Source organism: Haliotis rubra, unplaced genomic scaffold (assembly GCF_003918875.1).
Source record: "Haliotis rubra isolate DU_JTF1 unplaced genomic scaffold, ASM391887v1 Scf231, whole genome shotgun sequence".
NCBI lineage: Eukaryota > Metazoa > Mollusca > Gastropoda > Lepetellida > Haliotidae > Haliotis > Haliotis rubra.
In genome coordinates, this window is record NW_025766348.1 from 51,990 (window position 1) to 65,087 (window position 13,098).

Here is a 13,098-nt window from a genome sequence, read left to right on the forward strand (position 1 = left end):
CCTCCCATCTGACCACCACAATGTAGCCAAACCTCCCAATGTAGCCAAACCTCCCTTCTGACCACCACAATGTACCCAAACCTCCCATCTAAGCACTGTAATGCCCTAAGTTAAGCTCTCAGTTGATAATGCTGTATTCTTACCTCATATCAGAGAATTATAAGTGAGAATCATATCCAGTCAAACTGGTTTTGTGTCACCTCGCTTCCTGTTACTTCTTATTGTGCCTGTTAGTATCTGTTATCCCATCGTGCTGCGTTGTCATCTAACCTTCCATCATGCTTCGTTGTCATCTATCCTCCCTTCAAGCTGTGTTGTTGTCTTTCCTCCAATTATTCTGTGTTATCATCTATCCACCTATCGTGCCGCGTTGTCGTCTTTCCTCTGTTTATGCTTCTTTATCATATATCCTATGATGCTGCATTATCATCTATCCTATCATGCTGCATTATCATCTATCCTATGATGCTGCGTTATCATCTATCCTATCATGCTGCATTATCATCTATCCTATCATGCTGCATTATCATCTATCCTATCATGCTGCATTATCATCTATCCTATTATCATCTATCCTATCATGCTGCATTTATCATCTATCCTATCATGCTGCATTATCATCTATCCTATCATGCTGCATTATCATCTATCCTATCATGCTGCATTATCATCTATCCTATCATGCTGCATTATCATCTATCCTATCATGCTGCATTATCATCTATCCTATCATGCTGCGTTATCATCTATCCTATCATGCTGCATTATCATCTATCCTCCTATCATACTGCGTTATCATCTATCTATCATGCTGCTCATCTATCTATCATGCTGCGTTATCATCTATCCTATCATGCTGCGTTATGCATTATCATCTATCCTATCATGCTGCGTTATCATTATCCTATCTATCATCCTATCATCATGCTGTTATCATCTATCCTATCATGCTGCAATATCATCTATCCTATCATGCTGCATTATCATCTATCCTATCATGCTGCGTTATCATCTATCCTATCATGCTGCAATATCATCTATCCTCCTATCATGTTGCATTATCATCTATCCTCCTATCATACTGCGTTATCATCTATCCTATCATGCTGCATTATCATCTATCCTCCTATCATGCTGCGTTATCATCTATCCTCCTATCATGCTGCGTTATCATCTATCCTATCATGCTGCGTTATCATCTATCCTATCATGCTGCATTATCATCTATCCTCCTATCATGCTGCGTTATCATCTATCCTATCATGCTGCGTTATCATCTATCCTATCATGCTGCGTTATCATCTATCTTATCATGCTGCGTTATCATCTATCCTATCATACTGCATTGCCAGATTCTATTCTTCCAACCTGCTGCATTGTCCTCTCGCCTTTCTGAGTGTTTCCTTGTGGTGCTATGCGTGCTAGTCTCAGGTCAGTTACTGCTCTTCCATGTGGCAATCAGATTTCCAACAATATTGCGTCTGCCTGTAAATATTCGTTTCCTGACCAGATATCCCATTGGTTGACCTCATCATGACCGATCCGACCGATACAATGACACTCAGTCAGGTTAAGCATTGAACCCATCCAGTTATAATTAGAACAGTTTACCTAATGTAATAGCGAACAAGTCTGCTGGAGATGAGGGGGGTATGTCATTCCGACCTATCTGTGTTGTTTCAGTTAATTGAGAGCCAGAAACATTTGAAGATTGCTACAGATCAGATAAAAGGATTGAAAGAAAGACTTCACATAATGGAGGAGGAGCACATCAGACTGAAGATAGACTACAGCAGCATCTGTGAACAGGTATGTGCTGTGTAGGAGTAATGTCGATATTTATGAGCAAACATTCCATGCAGTATTTTATCATCAACCACCAACTCATACTCAGTATATCCACGTCAAGCCGACCAGTCTTTGTTTGATGCCAAACAAGTAACGTGTTTAGCTGGTGCTGCCAGGGGATCAAACCAACGACCTTGGTTCATTTAACACAGGAACACCCAGGCGGTCTTGTGACAGACAATTTCTCTTTTTCTACGGTCTGACGCATAATGGTTAATTTCAATATATATCTATTATCATTGTATCATAGGGAGTACCCCAAACCAATACCTCCAATCCAAACCTGAATATGACATGGTCAATCAGAAACCTAGTGGCAGCGATACAAAAACTCATAGAGTAATCAAATGCTTTTTTGGTTTCCTTGAAGCTTGACTTGCTGGAACACAGTGCCTATGAATCGGACAAAACTCCAGAAGGGAACATCGAACCCGACAGCATCACACCGAAACGTCTTCCTCCATTAAAGGTATGTACATGCAGTACAAATATGTGTCTATACCCTATTTTACTATAAAGTAGTGTTAAGCCATATTCTCTAACGCTCTCGTATGTTTTGTATTCTGCATACTAAATGTTTTAAGCTTATTACGTAACATTAGTGAAGAAAATTAATTCAGAAGTTATTGTTTCACACTTTCTGGACAGTTTTTTGATAATGTGTGATCACATGATAACTAGATTCCACATCGCCAGAGCAGCCTTGAAGCCATGTCCCTGGACCAGAAGTGCGCCATGTACAAACTGAAGGCCGAGGAACTGCAGTACAAGGTGGAAGAGGTAGGCCAGCTCCCACTTAGTCGGGCACCTGTACACAAACACAGCATATACAACCATGTATCACATACACGCAACACTTACTTTATACTTTCACATTTACAGACATCTTTCACGTGCTCAACTTCCAACATACCTCTGGCGTCATGACACTTTCATGAAACATGATTCTACAGCCTACAACTCTGCCTTTCCCTTCATCATGAAACATGATTCTACAGTCTACAACTCTGCCTTTCCCGTCTATGCATGTGTGAGAACGTTGTTCATTGGCATCTCGTTTGGAATGAGTTTGAGTTATTAGGTACCGACGTTGATTTGTCTCACGGCTACTTGATTTAACAAAGGAATGCGAATATCGTTAACTGTGTTGCGTGTTACTAATGATGTCTGGTGCGTACGCTGGCGCTTTGTTTCAGGGTCACAAGACAAGGATATCGTTTTCTTCCGAGAGGTCACAACCCCATATAAATATTACCAAGCTCTCCAAGCTGTGTGTAGACCTGTGTCTTACAATGAGAAGCTATAATAGAGTTTGGGATAACAGGGATATCATTTGAATCGTGACAACTTCCAATAGATTTGTCTTTGTGTTGTTTGTTTTGACGTCACAACCATAATTGCTATCTAATCATGCAGGGTCGTAAATGACAGAATTTTGTTTTTTTATATGAAATATGCCTTAACTTTTATACTGTGTCTCTTGAAATCTAAAACCTGATTGATGAAAATCTATTTCTAACACTATACAACATGTGAAGTATTTCTGTTCCAAAGATCTGCAGCACACATTGTCCTAAACGTATTTTGACTTTATGCTTCACTGCTTTGTACTATTGTTTTATTATCATTTCGTTGACACGTTCTCGCCACTGCTACATTCACCGTTACCCCTGCATTGTAGTCCACTGGATACCGGCCTCGACACACAGGTCTGCTGGATTCAACATTCAAAACCACAAAATGATATGAGTACTGACAAGCATAACTGTTTTGAATATGATTGCTGTTTCATGTGACTACTTACTATTGTCTCCTCCACAGATGGCCCTCCCCGACCCTCAGCGGCCCGCCTCTGCCTGTATACAACAGTGTTGACATACACAGCCCGTACACTTCCATGGTACACCACACAGTAACACCAGCACTTCTCCCTCCATCCTTCGAACAATCCTCCATACATGCTGCTGTTCCCGTCTTAAGCCTGAATCCTAACATGGATACGAACGTTTTATACATCGAGCTAGATTGTTAACTGAAGGTTAAGCTACAGTGCTTCGAATGGAGAACTATATTGGTCTGTGGTGTGTGTATGTTCGTGGCCTGCATGGGGCTGTGTCCCTGCCATGGTTCATCACTTCGACGAAATCGGAATAAATTTGAAGCCATTCAAGTGGAATATACTAGAACACACGCATACACACGTAGAAAACTTGACGATGGACTCTAGATATTTGGAGGTACTGACTGCGACCCTCTCAGAGGTAGATCCAGTGGATACACCCCATTTACAAAATGCATTCACTAAGGACTCATTAGCCTACCAATGGTTGGATCGCTCGAGACACGAGGGTCGTTACTTACGCCGACCAAACAGCGGGCTGTACATAGACGTTACTGGGGACGAGTTTTGAAGTGTTACGGGCTGTATGATTACCTGTCTGTGATCCGATCCATTCCAATACCTGTCAATTGTTTTACTAATAGTATGATTTGCAATACGTCTTGTTTGCATTGTAAATAACGCAAATATATAGTGTGGAGTTCATTATCGGACAAAGTGCTCAAGAACTGTGGACCTTTGAACTTGTGGCGACAATCGTGTTATTATTGTGCGAATTTCGCATGTGTGTAGATAAATAGGAATGTACACCTGAATATGATCATCATAAAATAAATTGTGATCCTACAGCAACATAAGTTTTATCGGTTTGTGCATGAATAATTAATACTGCACGCATTTCAAAAGCTGGCTGATACCCCGGATTAACATTGCATAAACAAAGTCACAGTAGGAGTACACAAACATTAACGAACAATCCGAGTCGAATTCTATGCCTACAACAGTCACAGTTGGAATACAACTCATACTTGCAAAATCCCAATCGAGGTACACAAACATACTGACAATCACAGTTGACACACACAATGTAACACAAAGCAGTCGTGATAGCTTTCACTCAGTCAATATCCACAATGGTACACAGACATCCGGACGCACAAATCTGCTTACACACATTTACAGAATACCACAACCCGACACACACAATCCGGCACAGTCGGCACACACAATTAGACACATAGTCCGAGATACACACAATTAGACACATAATCCGAGATACACACAATTAGACACATAATCCGAGATACACACGATTAGACACATAATCCGAGATACACACAATGGCGACACAGAATCTACACAAACAATCACACTATTTTAGAAGACAAATTTGTGGATAGCATGCTTATTGTATTTAGCGACCTTTCTATGAAGATTCATCGACAGAACATTACTCTACCACCATTCCAGCATCACGATTGTGTACGGATCTCCATCGAAAGCTGTATGTTGACACACAATCACAGTCGGGATATTCACTTCAAGATCAGAGGCACTTTCTTAAACACTCATGATATTATCTGTAGAAGGCTTCATAATTTAGAAAATGTATGTAATGAATCAATATTGATTCAATTATTTTACCTAAGAAGATAAGTGATCCTAAAGACACTTGTTGAAAATGGACTTATCTATCAACAAACGTATCTCCAAAGAGAGTAATCCGGTATTAAGAATAGGCCGACTTAGATAAACTTCAGTTACTTATGTGAACGATAACATATATCAGATATTTTTACTTCCTGTTGTTACGTTAATCAACCATGTAAACTGTTTTATAAGATATGCAATACTTATGTCCAAAAATGCGTTCCATTCAAGAGTGTTGCATTACATCTGAGTGATAAACCGTAGTGAGATCCAAACTTGAGAAGAGAAATAAGGCGTTAGGTTAAGTAAAAAGGCAAGGAGTGGGAAAGAATAACATAATAATAAGAAAGGGTGAAATAAAGTAAAAATATGAAACATTACCCTAAAGAAAATATCAGTGCTATTGAAAATACAAACCTCCGTACTGGAAACTATTACGAACTGAAGTTAAAAAAAAAATTCAGAAACATCAAATTGCGTTTTGCTTTTGACAATCCTACTATCATCTCTGATATGGACAAACCTTGAAAAGTAAATGAATATTTATATCCCGTGACACACATGAAAAATGAGGATAAGATTTTGATAGATTTTCCATTTCGTACTGAATTTATATCACAATTATGATTGCATTCATTAATGCTTACCTATCATTAAAGCTTCGGGACCTGACAGAATTAGTCATACGTTAGATGCTTGATTTGCATTTTAGAAGATGCTACTTGATGAACATAGAGACTTTTCTGGGTTACATCTTTTTATTCTTGAGTACAAGAATAAAAATAAGATGTAACCCCCCAAAAATCTCTATGTTCATGTTAGTCATACGTTACCTGAGAAAACTATAAACTGCATTGATATAACATTACTTTCAGTGTTCAATTTATCATTAGTGTGTTACGTGTTTAGTTGAAAAGACAAATATAATCATGCTGTTCAAGAAAAGTGACCATAATATTGTCTCGAACTGTAGGCGATACATACTTTTGTATGTGATCCGGGAAAGAATTGGTCTTCAGTAACCCATGCTTTTCGTAAGAAGCGACTAACGGAATCCGGTGGTCAGGCTCGCTGACTTGGTTGACGCATGTCATTGTATTCCAGTTGTGTAGAACGATGATGTTGACCACTGGATTGTCTGGTCCAGACTCGATTATTTACAGACCGCCACCATATTGCTGGAATATTGGTGAGTTAAACAACCAAGCAACCAACCAACCTTTGTACGAATAACTTTTGAACGGCTTCCAAGCGGGCCACTCTACTGCCCACCAACTGATTGAAGTATATCACCAAATATGTTCACAATGTGCGTGTGTGAGTGCAGCTCAATCACAGCTAACGAAACTCTTGGGGCCCTCATTTTATAGCTTGCATTGATGACACAGCAGTTAAATTAATATGTATTACCAGACTCTTTGCTGGTGACTCAAAGTTTGAAATTTTAGTTAAACCGTGACACCATCAAGAAGATACAATAGATAAGGTTGATCATCTGCCTTCGTAATTTCAAATACCGTTTATCTACGATAGGGCTCGAATCAATTTACAAATCATTCATTCTCTAAACTTCGATTTTGTGCTTTTATTGGGATAATTGTATTACTGAGCAAATGCTTGTGTACGGTGTATGAATCATAATATGTTACATAATGAAAGCAAATTTTAATCACTGTCTGAGAGAAGAAACTTTTGCGCAGCTTGACACCAAATTACCTATTCCTGTAGACATCCTCTTATAATATGAGAAATCGAAACACTTTCATGTTTTAAAAAACACATACTCAAACTACTAAGTCTGAACAAAGCTTCTACTTTGATATTAAGTATGGAATCTTTTACCCACAATCACAGTCGGCAAACTATACCAAAATAACAGTTGGTATACACGATCCTACACCAAAATAACAGTCGGTACACACGATCTTAAACCCAAATCACAGTCGGCATACACGATCCTACACCAAAATAACAGTCGGCATACACGATCTTAAACCCAAATCATAGTTGGCATACACGATCCTACACCAAAATAACAGTCGGTATACACGATCTTAAACGCAAATCACAGTTGGCATACACGATCCTACACCAAAATAACAGTCGGTATACACGATCTTAAACCCAAATCACAGTCGGAATACACGATCCTACACCAAAATAACAGTCGGCATACACGATCCTACACCAAAATAACAGTCGGTATACACGATCCTACACCAAAATAACAGTCGGTATACACGATCCTATACCAAAACAACAGACGGTATACGCGATCCTACACCAAAATAACAATCGATATACACGATCTTAAACCCAAATAAGAGTCGGCATACACGATCCTACAACAAAATAACAGTCGGTATACACGATCTTACACCAAAATAACAGTCGGCATACACGATCCTACACCAAAATAACAGTCGGTATACACGATCCTACACCAAAATAACAGTTCGTATACACGTTCTTACACCAAAATAACAGTCGGCATACACGATCCTACACCAAAAAAACCCAGTCGGTATACACGATCCTACACCAAAATAACAGTCGGTATACACGATCTTACACCAAAATAACAGTCGGTATACACGATCTTAAACCCAAATCACAGTCGGTATACACGATCCTACACCAAAATAACAGTCGGTATACACGATCTTAAACCCAAATCACAGTCGGCATACACGATCCTACACCAAAATAACAGTCGGCATACACGATCCTACACCAAAATAACAGTCGGCATACACGATCCTACACCAAAATAACAGTCGGTATACACGATCCTACACCAAAATAACAGTCGGTATACACGATCCTATACCAAAACAACAGACGGTATACGCGATCCTACACCAAAATAACAATCGATATACACGATCTTAAACCCAAATAACAGTCGGCATACACGATCCTACAACAAAATAACAGTCGGTATACACGATCTTACACCAAAATAACAGTCGGCATACACGATCCTACACCAAAATAACAGTCGGTATACACGATCCTACACCAAAATAACAGTTCGTATACACGTTCTTACACCAAAATAACAGTCGGCATACACGATCCTACCCAACCAACAGTCGGTATATACACGATCCTACACCAAAATAACAGTCGGTATCCGATCTTACACCAAAATAACAGTCTTAAACCCAAATACACGATCCTACACCAAAATAACAGTCGGTATAAACCACGATCTTACACCAAAATAACAGTCGGCATACACGATCCTATCCACCAAAATAACAGTCGGTATACACGATCCTACACCCAAAATAACAGTCTACACCAAAATATACACGATCCTACACCAAAATAACAGTCGGTATACACGATCTTAAATCCAAATCACAGTCGGAATACACGATCCTACACCAAAATAACAGTCGGCATACACGATCCTACACCAAAATAACAGTCGGTATACACGATCCTACACCAAAATAACAGTCGGCATACACGATCCTACACCAAAATAACAGTCGGTATACACGATCCTACACCAAAATAACAGTTCGTATACACGTTCTTACACCAAAATAACAGTCGGCATACACGATCCTACACCAAAAAAACCCAGTCGGTATACACGATCCTACACCAAAATAACAGTCTGTATACACGATCTTACACCAAAATAACAGTCGGTATACACGATCTTAAACCCAAATCACAGTCGGTATACACGATCCTACACCAAAATAACAGTCGGTATACACGATCTTAAACCCAAATCACAGTTGCCATACACGATCCTACACCAAAATAACAGTCGGCATACACGATCCTACACCAAAACAACAGTCGGCATGCACAATCCTACACCAAAATAACAGTCGGTATACACGATCCTATACCAAAATAACAGTCGGTATACACGATCTTACACCAAAATAACAGTCGGTATACACGATCTTACACCAAAATAACAGTCGGCATACACGATCCTATACCAAAATAACAGTTGGTATACACGATCCTACACCAAAATAACAGTCGGTATACACGATCTTACACCAAAATAACGGTATAGTACGGTATACACAGTCGGATACACGATCCTATACCAAAATAACAGTCGGTATACATGATCAAACACCAAAATAACAGTCGGCACACACGATCCTACACCAAAATAACACTCGGTATACACGATCTTACACCAAAATAACAGTCGGCATACACGATCCTACACCAAAATAACAGTCGGTATACACGATCCTACACCAAAATAACAGTCGGCATACACGATCTTACACCAAAATAACAGTCGGCATACACGATCCTACACCAAAATAACAGTCGGCATACACGATCCTACACCAAAATAACAGTCGGTATACACGATCTTACACCAAAATAACAGTCGGCATACACGATCCTACACCAAAATAACAGTCGGTATACACGATCTTACACCAAAATAACAGTCGGCATACACGATCCTACACCAAAATAACAGTCGGTATACACGATCTTACACCAAAATAACAGTCGGCATACACGATCCTACACCAAAATAACAGTCGGTATACACGATCCTACACCAAAATAACAGTCGGTATACACGATCCTACACCAAAATAACAGTCGGCATTCTTACACCACGATCCTACACCAAACGAACAGTCGGTATACACGATCCTACACCAAAATAACAGTCGGTATACACGATCTTACACCAAAATAACAGTCGGTATACACGATCTTAAACCAAAATAACAGTCGGTATACACGATCCTACACCAAAATAACAGTCGGTATACACGATCTTAAACCCAAATCACAGTCGCCATACACGATCCTACACCAAAATAACAGTCGGCATACACGATCCTACACCAAAATAACAGTCGGCATGCACACACGATCCTACACCAAAATAACAGTCGGTATACACGATCCTACACCAAAATAACAGTCGGTATACACGATCTTACACCAAAATAACAGTCGGTATACACGATCTTACACCAAAATAACAGTCGGCATACACGATCCTACACCAAAATAACAGTTGGTATACACGATCCTACACCAAAATAACAGTCGGTATACACGATCTTACACCAAAATAACAGTCGGTCCTACACCAAAATAATCAATACACCAAAATAACAGTCGGCATACACGATCCTACACCAAAATAACAGTCGGTATACACGATCTTACACCAAAATAACAGTCGGCATACACGATCCTACACCAAAATAACAGTCGGTATACACGATCCTACACCAAAATAACAGTCGGCATACAAAATAACACGATCCTACACCAAAATAACAGTCGGTATACACGATCTTACACCAAAATAACAGTCGGCATACACGATCCTACACCAAAATAACAGTCGGTATACACGATCCTACACCAAAATAACAGTCGGCATACACGATCCTACACCAAAATAACAGTCGGCATACACGATCCTATACCAAAATAACAGTCGGTATACACGATCTTACACCAAAATAACAGTCGGTATACACGATCCTACACCAAAATAACAGTCGGTATACACGATCTTAAACCCAAATCACAGTCGGAATACACGATCCTACACCAAAATAACAGTCGGTATACACGATCCTACACCAAAATAACAGTCGGTATACACGATCCTACACCAAAATAACAGTCGGCATACACGATCCTACACCAAAATAACAGTCGGTATACACGATCCTACACCAAAATAACAGTTCGTATACACGTTCTTACACCAAAATAACAGTCGGCATACACGATCCTACACCAAAATAACAGTAGGTATACACGATCCTACACCAAAATAACAGTCTGTATACACGATCTTAAACCCAAATCACAGTCGGTATACACGATCCTACACCAAAATAACAGTCGGTATACACGATCTTAAACCCAAATCACAGTCGGCATACACGATCCTACACCAAAATAACAGTCGGCATACACGATCATACACCAAAACAACAGTCGGCATGCACAATCCTACACCAAAATAACAGTCGGTATACACGGTCCTACACCAAAATAACAGTCGGCATACACGATCCTACACCAAAATAACAGTCGGTATACACGATCCTACACCAAAATAACAGTCGGTATACACGATCTTACACCAAAATAACAGTCGGTATACACGATCCTACACCAAAATAACAGTCGGTATACACGGTCCTACACCAAAATAACAGTCGGCATACACGATCCTACACCAAAATAACAGTCGGTATACACGATCCTACACCAAAATAACAGTCGGCATACACGATCCTACACCAAAATAACAGTCGGTATACACGATCCTTTACCAAAATAACAGTCGGTATACATGATCAAACACCAAAATAACAGTCGGCACACACGATCCTACACCAAAATAACACTCGGTACACACGATCTTACACCAAAATAACAGTCGGCATACACGATCCTACACCAAAATAACAGTCGGTATACACGATCCTACACCAAAATAACAGTCGGCATACACGATCCTACACCAAAATAACAGTCGGCATACACGATCCTACACCAAAACAACAGTCGGTATACACGATCCTACACCAAAATAACAGTCGGTATACACGATCTTACACCAAAATAACAGTCGGTATACACGATCTTAAACCCAAATCACAGTCGGCATACACGATCCTACACCGAAATAACAGTCAGCATACACAATCCTACACCAAAACAACAGTCGGCATGCACGATCCTACATCAAAATAACAGTCGGCATACACGATCCTACACGAAAACAACAGTCGGTATACACGATCCTACACCAAAATAACAGTTGGTATACACGATCTTACACCAAAATAACAGTCGGTATACACGATCTTAAACCCAAATCACAGTCGGTATACACGATCCTACACCACAATAACAGTCGGTATACACGATCTTAAACCCAAATCACAGTCGGCATACCCAATCCTACACCAAAATAACAGTCAGCATACACAATCCTACACCAAAACAACAGTCGGCATGCACGATCCTACACCAAAATAACAGTCGGTATACACGATCTTACACCAAAATAACAGTCGGTAAACACGATCTTACACCAAAATAACAGTCGGTATACACGATCCTACACCAAAATAACAGTCGGCATACACGATCCTACACCAAAATAACAGTCGGCATACACGATCCTACACCAAAATAACAGTCGGTATACACGATCTTACACCAAAATAACAGTCGGCATACACGATCCTACACCAAAATAACAGTCGGTATACATGATCTTACACCAAAATAACAGTCGGTATACACGATGTTAAACCCAAATCACAGTCGGTATACACGATCCTACACCAAAATAACAGTCGGCATACACGATCCTACACCAAAATAACAGTCGGCATACACGATCCTACACCAAAATAACAGTCAGCATACACGATCCTACACCAAAACAACAGTCGGCATACACGATCCTACACCAAAATAACAGTCGGCATACACGATCCTACACCAAAATAACAGTCAGCATACACGATCCTACACCAAAATAACAGTCGGTATACACGATCCTACACCAAAATAACAGTCGGTATACACGATCCTACACCAAAATAACAGTCGGTATACACGATCTTACACCAAAATAACAGTCGGCATACACGATCCTATACCAAAATAACAGTCGGTATACACGATCCTACACCAAAATAACAGTCGGTAAACACGATCTTACACCAAAATAACAGTCGGTATACACGATCTTACAC

The 13,098-nt window shown here is 39.8% G+C and overlaps 1 protein-coding gene across 2 annotated transcripts in view; it reads left to right on the forward strand.

The window, feature by feature from the left end:
• Nucleotides 1–13,098, forward strand: part of LOC124278102 (COP1-interactive protein 1-like) — an 84,784-nt gene that overhangs the window by 51,936 nt on the left and 19,750 nt on the right. For both annotated transcript variants that reach the window (XM_046713847.1, XM_046713848.1), the window contains exons 5-7: nt 1,684–1,809; nt 2,219–2,317; nt 2,530–2,628. In XM_046713847.1, the coding sequence (XP_046569803.1) occupies nt 1,684–1,809; nt 2,219–2,317; nt 2,530–2,628 (324 nt within the window). The remainder of the gene's footprint in view (nt 1–1,683; nt 1,810–2,218; nt 2,318–2,529; nt 2,629–13,098) is intronic.